This window comes from Nerophis lumbriciformis, linkage group LG35 (assembly GCF_033978685.3).
Source record: "Nerophis lumbriciformis linkage group LG35, RoL_Nlum_v2.1, whole genome shotgun sequence".
NCBI lineage: Eukaryota > Metazoa > Chordata > Actinopteri > Syngnathiformes > Syngnathidae > Nerophis > Nerophis lumbriciformis.
Window position 1 is genome coordinate 22,267,524 of NC_084582.2, and position 15,859 is coordinate 22,283,382.

Genomic DNA, 15,859 nt, shown 5'->3' on the forward strand with positions numbered 1-15,859 from the left:
TATTTGCTTTGTTACACCGCTATTCTCGCGAGGTTTTGGTTTACTATTGGAAGTTGCGAGAGACCTGCACTCGCCCAGACATGCAAAGGACTTTGAGCGAGCCATCAGCAGCAGCAAGAACATTTAGCTGGCTGAACAAGGTATTTGTCATATTGTGTCAAATTGTTCTGTATATTTATAAAGTACATTGGTTTAATTATTGTACGCTCATTTAGTATGCACAAGACTGAAATAGTTGCTGCCCAAGAACCTCCGAAGTGGCAGGCGGCCACGAGGTAGCTATTTTGTTTAGCACTTTATTTGCCCGTGACTGATTTATGTCTAAAGTATTGTATTTCATGTCTTGTCCAGTAGTTTTCACGGCATAAACCCAAGTAAAGAGCCCGTCTTTAAGAAGCCGTGCCTGTGTTGTCATTTCGGAGTCACAGCGAAAACTCGCCCAGCCCAGCGCCGGTGAGAAGCACGTTAAGACGACAGCAGGTGCAGTGGGTGACGGTACCGTGGTACGACACCAGAGGGCGCCATTACCAAAGCTCATCACACACAAGCAACCAAGCAATGCATGTATAAGGTTATAAGAATGAGTACCGTATTTTCCGCACTATAAGGCGCACCTAAAAACCACAATTTTTCTCAAAAGCTGACAGTGCGCCTTATAACCCGGTGCGCTTTATTACGATTCATTTTCATAAAGTTTCGATCTCGCAACTTCGGTAAACAGCCGCCATCTTTTTTCCCGGTAGAACAGGAAGCGCTTCTTCTTCTACGCAAGCAACCGCCAAGGAAAGCACCCGCCCCCATAGAACAGGAAGCGCTTCTTCTTCTACTGTAAGCAACCACCCGCCCCCGGAAGAAGAAGAAAAAACGCGCGGATATCACCGTACGTTTCATTTCCTGTTTACATCTGTAAAGACCACAAAATGGCTCCTACTAAGCGATCCGGTTCATAAAAAGACGCAATCTCTCCATCCGCACACGGATTACTACCGTATTTCACAGCAACTGATATTCCTGTGAACCGCACTGTGGAACGGGAGCACGTACGGTGAATATTCGCACCACAGGGAATGAGAAGTCATCCTTCACTGTGGTTCTAGCTTGCCATGCTAACTTCCACCCATGGTGATATTCAAAAGGAAGACCTTGCCAAAAGAGACCTTTCCAGCCGGCGTCATCATAAAAGCTAACTCGAAGGGATGGATGGATGAAGAAAAGATGAGCGAGTGGTTAAGGGAAGTTTACGCGAAGAGGCCGGGTGGCTTTTTTCACACAGCTCCGAAGGCGAACACACCTTCACTAAGACGGGCAGACAGCGCCGGACGACATACGCCAACATCTGCCAGTGGATCGTAAATGCCTGGGCAGATATTTCGGTCACAACTGTGGTCTGAGCTTTCCGGAAGGCAGGATTCACAGAACTGCTGGACAACAGTGACACTGACTCCGGTGACTTCGACGAGACGGAACCGGCCATTTTGGATCCCGTATTCGCCCAACTTTTCAATTCGGACACCGAAGACGAAGAATTCGAAGGATTTACGAATGAAGAATAACTTCAGAAGGTGAGCGCTATGTTTATTTTGTGTGTTGTGACATTAACGTTCGAGCAACATTATGTTGCTATTGTTCTACACCATTTTGAATTTTACTATGTTTGTGATTGCACATTTGCGTACATTTTGGGACAGAGTTGTTAGAACGCTGGTTTTCAATATATTATTAAAGTTTGACTGAACTATCTGACTGTTTTTTTGACATTCCCTTTAGCGCAGCGTAGGCGCGGCTTATAATCCGGGGCGGCTTATTGGTGGACAAAGTTATGAAATATGTAATTCATTGAAGGTGCGGCTAATAATCCGGTGCGCCTTATAGTGCGGAAAATACGGTACAGTGGAAATTAAGAAAGGACAGTGCTAAAGGAAAAACGAGTGGTTTAAGTCAAGTTTAAAGGTCCACTATACGTTTCTACAGTATATTTGTCAAAAGTTACTTGATTTTTACTGTATCTCAAAGTGATGCATTGTCGTTGAATTAAGAGTTTTGTGCATTTTGCTTAAGGTCAAAACAGCATTTTAAGTTTCTAAAAAGATATTTATAAGTTAAAGTCCAACTAAGCAAATTTGAAGAAGTATTTTTGGAATTTAAACAGTGTGTTAACCAAACGCTAAAGATGACCGACAAAGATAAAGAAGAGTTACCACTTAACGAAGTTGCAGAACATGATGAAGTGCAAGCTACAGAACAACAAACTGTTCGTAAAAGTGAAAGACTAAGAACATTAACCGAAAAGGGTAAAGAGCTTCAAGAGGAGAAACTAAAGAGACTCCAACACAAATATGCACTTGTTTTTGAAAAATGGAGATATGAAGCAAGATTGAGCAGAGTAATGCTGAGAAAGGAAGCTTCAGAAAGTGAATTAAAGGAGTTAATCAATAACATAAACATCACTTGTAAAGATGTGCAAGTCGTTTATGACCAGATACGTCAAATACAATCTCCTGAAGCAGACATTAGACGTAAAGTTGATGCATGCACGTCATTCTCCGGATTTATAGTCAACAGAGCTGAGAAATGGCTTGGAGGAGACATTGAGGATGACGAAGAATCGTGGCCAGATGTCAGATCATGCTTAGGATCTGAAAGTTCTAAATCAAGGTCAATATCACAAAGGTCCAAAAGTGGTTCAGGACAATCCTGCTCACAAATAATAAAAATAATGGAAGCTGAAGCTGAAGCAGCTGCATCTCAAGAAATACTAGCAGTAATGGACGAGCAGGAAAAGGAAACAGCTGAACTACAAAAATTGGAACTTGAGAATTTTGCAAGGCAACAAGCAATGGAAGAGCAGCGTAAAAAGATCGACCGCTTGGAAGAAGTTAAGAAAATGAATGCTGCCAAAGCTCGCATAAAGGTTTACGATGAAGTTGAAAGTACTGCTGAAAGTCGAAGTTTGTTACACAGTATTAAAGCAGCGAGTGAAACCCAAGCAATCCCTATCACACCAAGCACTCCCTTTCAAGCTATAAACACAACCCAAGTCTTTCATGCTACAAGCCATGCATTTGCTCCACACATTCAACAAACTCCTATCATACAAGCAAAGGCCACAAGTCAAACACTCAAAGCATCAAGTCCACCATTCATCCCTCAAGACACACAAGTTCAAATGGTTGTAACGCAACCACAGTCAAATTCGGATCTAGTTAGCATACTAGCAGAAGCAATAAGTGCAAATCGACTTCCAACTCCAGAACCTGCATTGTTCACTGGAGACCCGCTAAAGTTCAAAGACTGGCAGTTGTCATTCGAATCCTTAATTGAAAGAAAGAACATTCCCAAGAATGAGAAACTTTACTATCTCAGGAAGTATCTCGGTGGATCTGCAAAAAGAGCAGTTGAAGGATTTTTCCTAGTAGGCACAGATGAAGCGTACGACTCAGCTTGGAAAGTGCTGGAAAAGCGTTTTGGAGATCTGTTTACCATAGGAAAATGCTTCAGAGACAAGCTTCATGGTTGGCTGAAAATAAGCTACAAAGATGGAAGTGAGTTAAGGGAATTTGCTGACTTTCTTGGAAGTTGTGAAGCTGCGATACCACACATAAAGGCATTAGAAGTTCTCAATGATTGTATGGAAATTCAGAGACTCTTGTTGAAACTTCCAGATTGGTTGACTACAAGATGGAACCGCACAGCCATGAAAATAAGACGAACAAATAATGGAGAGTATCCATCCTTCCGCACGTTTGTGGAGTTTGTGTCTATGGAAGCTGACTTAGCGTGCGATCCCATAGCCTCAATGCAAGCACTCAAAGGTTTGGACACAAGTAAACCCAAACATTCACGCAGTCAAGTCATTCAAGCAGAAGCGTTTACTACAAACTCAAGTCACTCAAAAGGCTCAGGTCACACAAATACTGTAACCTGTCTCTTCTGCAAAAGGAATGGCCACACGCTTGATAAATGTTTCAAGTTCACGGAAAAAATGGTTCAAGATTGTATCAAGTTTGCACAGACAGAAAAGCTGTGTTTCGGATGTTTAAAGACTGGACATCATTCAAACAAGTGCGATAAAAGGAGCACGTGAGAAATGTCAAAGGAGACATCCTACATGTCTGCATGACGACAAGTTCATGGAACGTAAAAAGGCAACACCTGCAAAGAGTGAAGATAACTCAAGACAAAGTAGACACTAAAGTCACAAAGGATGAAGACAAATCTACCGCAATCTCTAACAGGGTAACTCAAGACACCTCAAGCACGTTGACATCCTCTATACTACCTGTCTGGGTCTCATCAACAAACCATCCAGAGAAAGAAGTTCTAGTGTATGCGCTTCTCGACTCACAGAGCGATACATCTTTCATCTTGGATGAAGTAGCTCAAGATCTCAACACAGATAAAAGCAAAGCCAGTCTGCGGCTATCTACTATGTCCGCCAAGTCAACAGTTATACCATGTGAGAAGCTGGTAAACCTTCAAGTCAGAGGATATAAGTGGGGAAAGAAAATCATATTACCACCAGTCTTTACTAGAGAATTTATCCCAGTTAATAGGTCACATATCCCGACGTCTGAAACCGCTTTGAAGTGGCCTCATCTGGAAAAGCTAGCAGATAAGTTACCACCAATGCTCGAATGTGAAGTTGGCCTTCTTATCGGCTATAACTGTCAACAAGCCCTTCTACCAAGAGAAGTTCTTGCAGGCAAAGAAAACCAACCCTACGCACAGCTAACCGATCTCGGCTGGAGCATAGTTGGTCGCTCGTCTCAAGTCCACAATCACAATGATGCCATCGGCACAAGTCACAGACTCATTGTGCGTGAAGTAACTCCTGTGTCACAACCAGCAGTTGAACTCAAACAAGAAGTGCGTTTTGTATGCAGAACTCAAGTAAAGGAAGTCAGTCCAATTGATGTGATAAAGGCTTTGGAATCTGACTTCTCTAAGCATGCAACAGACGACAATCCAATTTCTCAAGAAGACATTTTGTTCATGACAAAGGTGACAAAAGGTATACAACAAAAGGAAGACGGTCACTACGAACTTCCACTACCATTCAAAACAGACAATCCAAATCTTCCAAACAACAAACAATATGCTGAACACAGATTGTCTTCATTGGAACGTAGACTCAAAAGGGATGAGAAATACTACAAGGATTATGTCAAGTTTATGGACGACATCATAACCCACGGAGACGCAGAAAGAGTCCCAGTACAAGAGCTGGATAGCACGACAGCGTGGTACTTCCCTCACCACGGGGTTTACCACCCCCATAAGCCTGCAAAGATCCGCGTGGTTTTTGATTGTTCTGCCCGTTTCCAGGAAACATCTCTCAACGATCAACTTCTGACTGGACCAGACCTCACCAACGCACTGGTCGGAGTGTTATGCCGCTTCAGAAAGGGTCCCATTGCCTTCATGTGTGACGTGGAGAGAATGTTCCATCAATTCTATGTTGTCAAGGAACATCAAGACTACCTGAGATTTCTCTGGTGGGACAAAGGTGATTTGAACTCCGAACCTTCAGTGTACAGGATGAAAGTGCACCTTTTCGGGGCAGCTTCCTCTCCCGGATGCTGTAACTTTGGACTCAAACATCTCGCATCTCAAAGTAAAGACAAGTTCAGCAAAGAGACTGTCAAGTTCATCCAAAGAGGTTTTTACGTTGATGATGGACTTGCTAGTGTAAAATCAACAGCCAAAGCCATAAAGCTGGTCGAAGAGTCAAGAGCACTTTGCAAGACAGGCAAACTCCATTTGCATAAGTTTGTGTCAAACAATAAAGAAGTGCTCAAAGCAATTCCCCAAGAAGAACAAGCTCAAGCCAAAGACCAAGACCTGGCTCTTGGAGAACCCCACGTTGAACGCGCACTCGGAGTACAATGGTGTATCGAGGCAGATGAATTCCAATTCAGAGTCCAAGTCAAAGACAACCCGTTGACAAGGAGAGTGGTGCTCTCGACAGTTGCATCAGTCTATGACCCCCTTGGGTTTGTCGCCCCATTCATACTGATTGGAAAGCAAATACTCCAAACGTTGTGCAAAGACAAAGTAAATTGGGACGACGATCTCCCAGACCACATACTACCATGGTGGGAAGCATGGTTGAGAGACCTGCCCAAACTGGCAGCTCTGAAGATCCCACGAAGTTACTCACAAGACAGGAATGTTGTACAGTACGAGTTACATAACTTCTCAGACGCAAGCCTCGAAGGTTATGGCGCATGTTCATACCTCAGAGCAATAAGTAAAGAAGGAAAAATCAGTTGTTCACTAGTCATGGGTAAAGCGCCATACCAAGACTCGAACTATCATCAGCCGTGACTTCAGTCCGCAACGCAGATGTAATCAAGCGAGAACTGGAAATTGAAAATCTCAAGGAATATTATTGGTCAGATTCACAAGTCGTATTGGCATACATATCCAACGATGCAAAAAGATTTCACACATTCGTCGCCAATCGAATCCAACGAATAAGACAAAGCACAAGTCCTGAAAAATGGCAGCACGTCAGCTCAGAAAACAACCCTGCTGATCATGCCTCAAGAGGTTTAAGTGCAACTCAGCTGAAAGAATCAAACTGGTTAAAAGGCCCAGATTTCCTTTGGAAACAAGATATTCCAGTCAATGAGGAAATGGTGGGAGAGATCGAAGAAACGGATCCCGAACTCCGTAAAGGTCACACGCACACAACACAGTCAAAGGAAGCAAACCCAGTGCTAGAGCATTTACAGAAATTTTCCGATTGGTCAAGAGCAATAAAGGCCATTGCCAGACTCAAGAGATTCTTCAAAGAATATAAAGGTATCCAACAAAAAACAAACAAAGTCACAGATCTTGAAGAGAGAAAGGATGCAGAAGTGTTCATCATCAAGCTAGTGCAAAGAGAAGCTTTCTCTGAGGAAATAAAGAAAATCCGATCTCAAAAAGAAAATTCTCTACACAAGCACAGCAGACTAATACAGTTGAATGCTTTCCTGGACAAGTCAGATGTTCTCAGGGTGGGAGGAAGATTATCCCAATCAGCCTTACATCATGATGTGAAACATCCCGCAATTCTTCCCAAAGAATCTCACGTGTCAGCCCTACTCGTCAAACATTACCATGAACGTGTACATCACCAAGGAAGAGGCATGACTACAAATGAATTGCGTGCAAATGGAATATGGATCTTAGGATGTGGAAATGTTGTTTCATCGCACATCTTCGCTGTGTTAAGTGTAGAAAATACAGAAAAGCTGCAAATCTCCAACAGCGACAGAAATGGCAGAAAGTTTCAAGAAACCTGCAAGTAAATGATATTGTGATCATACAGGATGACAACGCTCCAAGATGTAAATGGAAACTAGCTCGAGTGATAGAAACTTTGGAAAGCCCAGACGGCAAAGTTCGAAAGGTGAAGTTGAAGACCAGTGAAACCACTTTTGACAAAAGGAAACCACTGACGAGACTGATATACCTAGAAAGACCTATTCACAAAGTCGTGACCCTACTTGAGACTGACTTACACAGTAAGATAGACTCTAACCAGGATACTTCTTAGAAAATCACATTGAGAGACAATGAGTGATTTTGGTGGGAGTGTAAGTGTCGTTGAAACTTACACTTAATATTTTTGTTTTAAGGGTTAATATTTTTTGTTGAAAATTATTATGGTTGTGAATTCTTGTTACATTTTTTGTAAATAAGACACATTTTGTTTACTATAAAAAGGGCAATTTATTTGCTTTGTTACACCGCTATTCTCGCGAGGTTTTGGTTTACTATTGGAAGTTGCGAGAGACCTGCACTCGCCCAGACATGCAAAGGACTTTGAGCGAGCCATCAGCAGCAGCAAGAACATTTAGCTGGCTGAACAAGGTATTTGTCATATTGTGTCAAATTGTTCTGTATATTTATAAAGTACATTGGTTTAATTATTGTACGCTCATTTAGTATGCACAAGACTGAAATAGTTGCTGCCCAAGAACCTCCGAAGTGGCAGGCGGCCACGAGGTAGCTATTTTGTTTAGCACTTTATTTGCCCGTGACTGATTTATGTCTAAAGTATTGTATTTCATGTCTTGTCCTGTAGTTTTCACGGCATAAACCCAAGTAAAGAGCCCGTCTTTAAGAAGCCGTGCCTGTGTTGTCATTTCGGAGCCACACACAGTTCTAGGTATAACCCTTCATGTTGGGTTCTAGGTAGAACCTTCCAAAAGGGTTCCAAGTGGAACCTTTATAAAAAGGTTCTACCTGGAGCGAAAAAGGGTTCTCCTATGAGGACGAGCCGAAGAACCTTATATGGTTCTACTTAGCACTTTTATTTCTAAGAGTGCAGAGAGCCCAAGGTAACACAATGTCCCTCTTAGCAGTAGAGATGTCCTCTGCTGAAACTGCAGAGAAGCACCCATCACCATTTGCCAACCTATCGGCCATTGTGTGTGACCATTTGCAGGTCTGGTGACGTATGTCACAGGACCTATGGTGGCCTAGGATGGAAAAATAAGACAATTTTCACAACAGACAAAACTCGTATTTTCTGACATTACCACAGTAAAATAATTAGTTCCTTTAGCTGCGTCACAGTTTATACATAACTTGATATCTGCTGTAGCCATTTTAAACCATTGAGAGGGTGTAAAATGTAACGTATTTTAGATGTTTAATTTACCCAGCTAATTTTAATTACCGTATTTTTCGGAGTATAAGTCGCACCCGCCGAAACTGCATAATAAAAAAGGAAAAAAACATATATAAGTCGCACTGGAGCCCGGCCAAACTATGAAAAAAAACTGCGACTTATAGTCCGAAAAATACGGTACATCTAAAGGTTGCAAATATCATTCTATGACGTGTCTTTTTTCTTTTTTTAAAGGAAGAGTAAATGCAGATGTAAACACTGCACTACGTAAAGTTGTTTATGGGTGTGTTTACTATCTGTACCTTGTATGCTATATTATTGCATGTACTTTGAAAATGTGTATTTAGTTCTTACTATACTTACTTTTAAGCCAATTAATGAATTTGAGTTGAGTAAAACGTTTAAAGACATGCCTGGATTACATTTTGACTGCAAACTTGCATTTGTGTCCAAATATTGGGGTATTTTCTTAAGCAAATGTTAAATATGAAAGTGAGTAATAACCTGAGATTAATCATGATTAATCACAGCTCAAGAGTGTGAATAATCTGATTAAACAAATTAATCACTTGTTGCAAATATCATTATAAAAGGGAAAAGCGGTAGAAAATGGATGGATGGATGTGTCTTTTATTTTTTTTAAAGGAAGAGTAAATCCATGCATCCATTTTCTACCGCTTGTCCCTCTTGGGGTCGAAATACTGCACTACGTAAAGTTGTTTATGGGTGTGTTTACTATCTGTACATTGTATGCTATTTTATTGCAAATACTTTGAAAATGTGTATTTTAGTTCTTACTATACTTACTTTTAAGCCAATTAATTAACTTGAGTTGAGTAAAACGTTTAAAGACATGCCTGGATTACATTTTGACTGCAAACTTGCATTTGTGTCCAAATATTGGGGTATTTTCTGAAGCAAATTTTAAATATGAAAGCAAGTAATAACCTGAGATTAATCATAATTAATCACAGCTCAAGAGTGTGAATAATCTGATTAAACAAATTAATCACTTGACAGCAGTATATATATGTTTAGACCAGCACACATGAGATGGCACAAAATTAGTACCCAATGTACCAGATTTAGCCCAATGAGTACCACTACAGCATAAGTTATGAAGAAAGGTGTAGAGTAAGTTATAAAAAGCATACTTAAACTGATTTTATGTATGCTTAAAAAGCATACTTAAAATGTAATATATATGTTTATGGTATAAACGTATATATTACAAATAGAAGACTGTGTATATGTGTTTGCAAAACACATGTCTACAGTCTGGCTCAGCAGCGCATGCACTTTTTGCGTCGGATGAAAAGAGCACAGCTCTCTCCCTACATTCTCAGCACATCCTACAGAGGCACTATAGAGAGCCTACTGACCAACCGCATCTCTGTCTGGACTGAAGCCTGCAGTGCCTCAGACTGGAAATCTCTGCAGAGAGTGGTGAGGACGGCGGAAAAGATCATCGGGACTCTTCTTCCTCCTATCCGGGAAATCGCAAAAAGCCGCTGCCTGATCAAGGCCCAGAAAATCTGCAGAGACTCCTCCCACCCCCACCAAGGACTGTTTTCACTGCTGGACTCTAGAAAGAGGTTTCACAGCCTCAGTAGCAGAACCTCCAGGTTCTGTAACAGCTTCTTCCCTCAGGCCGTAAGACTCTTGAACGCATCATAATAATCCCCTCAATTCCCCCAAAAACGGATTAACTCGCTGGAATATAAAGACAATATGACATACATCCATAAACGTGGATGCATATGCAAAAGTGCAATATATTTATCTGTACTGTAATCTATTTATTTATTCCTGCACCTTATCGCTCTTTTATCCTGCACTACATCGAGCTCATGCAACGAAAATGTGTTCTTATCTGTACTGTAAAGTTCAAATTTTGAATGACAATAAAAGGAAGTCTAAATCTAATCTTGTAATGTTAATTCCACTGTGAATATGACAATTCATTTGCTCTGTACCATAGCTACATGTATGACATTTGCATTAAAAAACGCGTGAAGATCATTTAAGTATAGAGAAAGTTATGATGGATTAAATGTAATTAAATGTAAATAAATAAATGTAGAATATATTTATATTATTTATATATTATATATATTATATTATTTATTATTATTACTGTCTATTGTGAGCGAACTGTGGTGCTGAATTTCCCCCAGGGATCAATAAAGTACTTTCTATTCTATTCTAAATGTGCTGACACTTCATTGACCCTTCAGTCGCAGGGTGTACCCCGCCTTCCGCCCGATTGTAGCTGAGATAGGCTCCAGCGCCCCCCGCGACCCCAAAGGGAATAAGCGGTAGAAAATGGATGGATAGATAGAGATGTTGACCGGTTTAAGATGGCGGCCATGCGGCTCGTCAGCGCCAATAGGCGGTCGCGGCCGATGCGGCGTTTATACATTAGATGGCTATGCCTTTTACTGCAAGGCTGTGTCCCAGCCAACCAATCAGGAGCGGGAACTCGACTACTGTGCGTCACGTGACAACAAGGTCCCCCGCCCCTCCCGTCTTGTGTGTGTATATGCGCGTGATGCTAGCGTCTTATTCATTCTCCAGCAAACTGCTTCAAGCGCACATTGATGCTACATTTACACACACTTAAAAACATCGCTTAGCAACGAACCATATCTTTAGAGAAGAAGCCTGGTTGAGCGTTCATCACAGAACAGTTTTACCCGAAAAGCCACAATGAAAACCAAATTTATAAACGGGGTTTCTTCTTCGCCCTCCATGTCGCTGGGCCTGCTGGTCACCGACAGTGTCCTGCAGGTCCAGCCCGACACCCAGGACGACTGGAAGGACCTGACCCGCCCCGACAGCCCCGACCGGGACACACGGACGATGGCTTACCGCTGGTGTAAAGAGTTCCTCAACGGATCCTGGAGAACCCTGGTAGAGGACGACTTCAACATCACCATCATTAGGTACTTCTTCAGAATAATTAAAAAAAAAAAACATGATGATATCCACGTAACGCTAACACACCTCCTGTCTTAGCAAAAAACATCCATCCATCCTTTTATATAGGTTAAACACACATACTTTTATTTTGAAAAGTGATGATGCCATGTTCAGTTCAATTGGAATATACAAAGACTATGAAGATGTACAAGGGTTATCAAAGTGATGATGTCATACCTTCGTAAACTATGAACTGTAATCACGATGACGTCATAACAAAGACAATTGACAGAATGATTTTAATGAGTCAATTCTTATTTAAATTTTTTTGTACTTTTTAAATTATCTAAAGACGTTTTTAGGCCCTTGCTCGCTTTGCCCATTCAGAGTTTCGGTAACCTTCAACCTGTTTTATAAAGGCTTTAATATAATGTTTCATACCAAAAATATATTGCAAGAATCTGTTTGAATCAACTATTGTGTTGAATTGAGATTTGATTCCGAACCGGATCTAGGGCTGCATTGATTGATTGATTGAAACTTTTATTAGTAGATTGCACAGTTCAGTACATATTCTGTACAATTGAACACTAAATGGTAACACCCCAATAAGTTTTTCAACTTGTTTAAGTCGGTCGGGGTGCACGTAATCAATTCATGGTGCAACGATTAGTCAATGAATTTTCTGCAGACAGATAATAGGTTCTCTAAAAACTCCGGTGGATCTATTTCAGAGCTATAGTAAAGCATGTCAAGTTATAACATAAATTATAACATAAGATACAAAAGTATTTTTTCTGGAACGTTCAACTATGACGCAAGGTAGTGAACAAATAAACACATGCAGTAGCTTGATGCTAATTTACATTGAAAATCCCATTTACTGTGTGCGCTTGTGATTAGCATTAGCGATCCGTTGCCAAATGTTTACTGGTGCGGGGTTTAGACTTAGACTTAAACAAACTTTATTGATCCACAAAGGAAATTGTTCCACACAGTAGCTCAGTTTCAAAGGATGGAAAGGGTAAGGATGGAATGGATAATGCAGATATTAAGTAGACTAAAAATGTACCCATCCATCCATCCATTTTCTACCGCTTGTCCCTTTTGGGGTTGCGGGGGGTGCTGGAGCCTATCTCAGCTGCATTCGGGCGGAAGGCGGGGTACACCCTGGACAAGTCGCCACCTCATCACAAGGCCAACACAGATACACAGACAACATTCACACTCACATTCACACACTGGGGCCAATTTAGTGTACCATAGTAGCAATATAAAATATAACATATATGTAACATTTATATATTATATATACAGTAGATGATATATTATGTTATTATATTATATTTTTTATATATATTTTTAGTAAGTAAGTTAAGTAAATTCTTTTTTTTTGTTGCTTTTTTGAATGCTGCTCATGGCTTAGTGGTGCAACCAGACAAGCTCTGCTACTCCCCAATCAATCCTTTTGGACAGTTAAACACTTGAGCAAAAATGTGTTCTTCTAAAGTTTTGTTTGATTGCATGGATTATTTTGAACTCTTCTGAATATAACAATTACAAACCCCGTTTCCATATGAGTTGGGAAATTGTGTTAGATGTAAATATAAACAGAATACAATGATTTGCAAATCATTTTCAACCCATATTCAGTTGAATATGCTACAAAAACAACATATTTGATGTTCAAATTGATAAACATATTTTTTTTTTGCAAATAATCATTACCTTTAGAATTTGATGCCAGCAGCACGTGACAAAAAAGTTGGGAAAGGTGGCAATAAATACTGATAAAGTTGAGGAATGCTCATCAAACACTTATTTGGAACATCCCACAGGTGAACAGGTAAATTGGCAACAGGTGGGTGCCATGATTGGGTATAAAAGCAGATTCCATGAAATGCTCAGTCATTCACAAACAAGGATGGGGCGAGGGTCACCACTTTGTCAACAAATGCGTGAGCAAATTGTTGAACAGTTTAAGAAAAACCTTTCTCAACCAGTTATTGCAAGGAATTTAGGGATTTCACCATCTACGGTCCGTAATATCATCAAAGGGTTCAGAGAATCTGGAGAAATCACTGCACGTAAGCAGCTAAGCCCGTGACCTTCAATCTCTCAGGCTGTTCTGCATCAACAAGCGACATCAGTGTGTAAAGGATATCACCACATGGGCTCAGGAACACTTCAGAAACCCACTGTCAGTAACTACAGTTGGTCGCTACATCTGTAAGTGCAAGTTAAAACTCTCCTATGCAAGGCGAAAACCGTTTATCAACAACACCCAGAAACGCCGTCGGCTTCGCTGAGCCTGAGCTCATCTAAGATGGACTGATACAAAGTGGAAAAGTGTTCTGTGGTCTGACGAGTCCACATTTCAAATTGTTTTTGGAAACTGTGGACGTCGTGTCCTCCAGATCAAAGAGGAAAAGAACCATCCGGATTGTTAAAGGCGCAAAGTTGAAAAGCCAGCGTCTGTGATGGTATGGGGGTGTATTAGTACCCAAGACATGGGTAACTTACACATCTGTGAAGGCGCCATTAATGCTGAAAGGTACATACAGGTTTTGGAGCAACATATGTTGCCATCCAAGCAACGTTACCATGGACGCCCCTGCTTATTTCAGCAAGACAATGCCAAGCCACGTGTTACATCAACGTGGCTTCATAGTAAAAGAGTGCGGGTACTAGACTGGCCTGCCTGTAGTCCAGACATGTCTCCCATTGAAAATGTGTGGCGCATTATGAAGCCTAAAATACCACAACGGAGACCCCGGACTGTTGAACAACTTAAGCTGTACATCAAGCAAGAATGGGAAAGAACCGCCTGATAAGCTTAAAAAATGTGTCTCCTCAGTTCCCAAACGTTTACTGAGTGTTGTTAAAGGCCTACTGAAACCCACTACTACCGACCACGCTGTCTGATAGTTTATATATCAATGAAGAAATCTTAACATTGCAACACATGCCAATACGGCCGGGTTAGCTTACTAAAGTGCAACCGACCAAGCTGTCTGATAGTTTATATATCAATGATGAAATCTTAACATTGCAACACATGCCAATACGGCCGGGTTAGCTTACTAAAGTGCAATTTTAAATTTCGCGCAAAATATCCTGCTGAAAACGTCTCGGTATGATGACGTCAGCCCGTGACGTCACAGATTGTAGAGGACATTTTGGGACAGCATGGTGGCCAGCTATTAAGTCGTCTGTTTTCATCGCAAAATTCCACAGTATTCTGGACATCTGTGTTGGTGAATCTTTTGCAATTTGTTCAATGAACAATGGAGACAGCAAAGAAGAAAGCTGTAGGTGGGAAGCGGTGTATTGCGGCAGGTGTTGTGCCGGATAACGCACCCCCGCCGTAGAATGCACCCCCTGACTGTTGTGCCGGATAACACAGCCGGTGTTTCATTGTTTACATTCCCGGAAGATGACAATCAAGCTTTACAATTGGCCTGTGGAGAACTGGGACAACAGAGACTCTTACCAGGAGGACTTTGAGTTGAATGCGCAGACGCGGTGCCGTGAGTACGCATGCAGCTGCGGCTTCCAGACATTTGATCGCTTGCCCGTACGTGCGTGCCGCTATGTGCATGTCACGTACGTAACTTTGGGGACTTTGGGGAAATATATGTGCTGTATGAACTTTGGGGAGGTGAACAGTACTTTGGGCTGTGGGATTGAGTGTGTTGTGCAGGTGTTTTTGAGTTGTATTGGTGGGTTATATGGACGGGAGGGGAGAGGTGTTTGTTATGTGGTATTAATTTGTGGCATATTAAATATAAGCCTGGTTGTGTTGTGGCTAATAGAGTATATATATGTCTTGTGTTTATTTACTGGTTTAGTCATTCCCAGCTGAATATCAGGTCCCACCCGCCTCTCACAGCATCTTCCCTGTCTGAATCGCTCCCACTGCCCTCTAGTCCTTCACTCTCACTTTCCTCATCCACGAATCTTTCATCCTCGCTCAAATTAATGGGGAAATCGTCGCTTTCTCGGTCTGAATCGCTCTCGCTGCTGGTGGCCATGATTGTAAACAATGTGCAGATGTAATGAGCTCCACAACCTGTGACGTCACACTACTCGTCTGCTACTTCTGGTACAGGCAAGGCTTTTTTATCAGCGACCAAAAGTTGCGAACTTTATCGTTGATGTTCTCTACTAAATCCTTTCAGCAAAAATATGGCAATATCGCGAAATGATCAAGTATGACACATAGAATGGACCTGCTATCCCCGTTTAAATAAGAAAATCACATTTCAGTAGGCCTTTGAAAGGAAAGGCCATGTAACACAGTGGTGAACA

At 41.4% G+C, this 15,859-nt stretch overlaps 2 protein-coding genes across 3 annotated transcripts in view; one reads left to right on the plus strand and one right to left on the minus strand.

Moving 5' to 3' along the window:
* Positions 1-11,753, minus strand: part of LOC133575280 (uncharacterized) — a 40,946-nt gene extending 29,193 nt beyond the window's left edge. Inside the window, exon 1 of the mRNA XM_061927905.2 lies at positions 11,498-11,753. The gene's annotated coding sequence lies outside the window, so the exon portion shown is untranslated. The remainder of the gene's footprint in view (positions 1-11,497) is intronic.
* Positions 11,199-15,859, plus strand: part of chka (choline kinase alpha) — a 76,849-nt gene continuing 72,188 nt past the window's right edge. For both annotated transcript variants that reach the window (XM_061927902.2, XM_061927903.2), the window contains exon 1: positions 11,199-11,571. In XM_061927902.2, the coding sequence (XP_061783886.1) occupies positions 11,336-11,571 (236 nt within the window). In that variant the 5' untranslated portion in view covers positions 11,199-11,335. The remainder of the gene's footprint in view (positions 11,572-15,859) is intronic.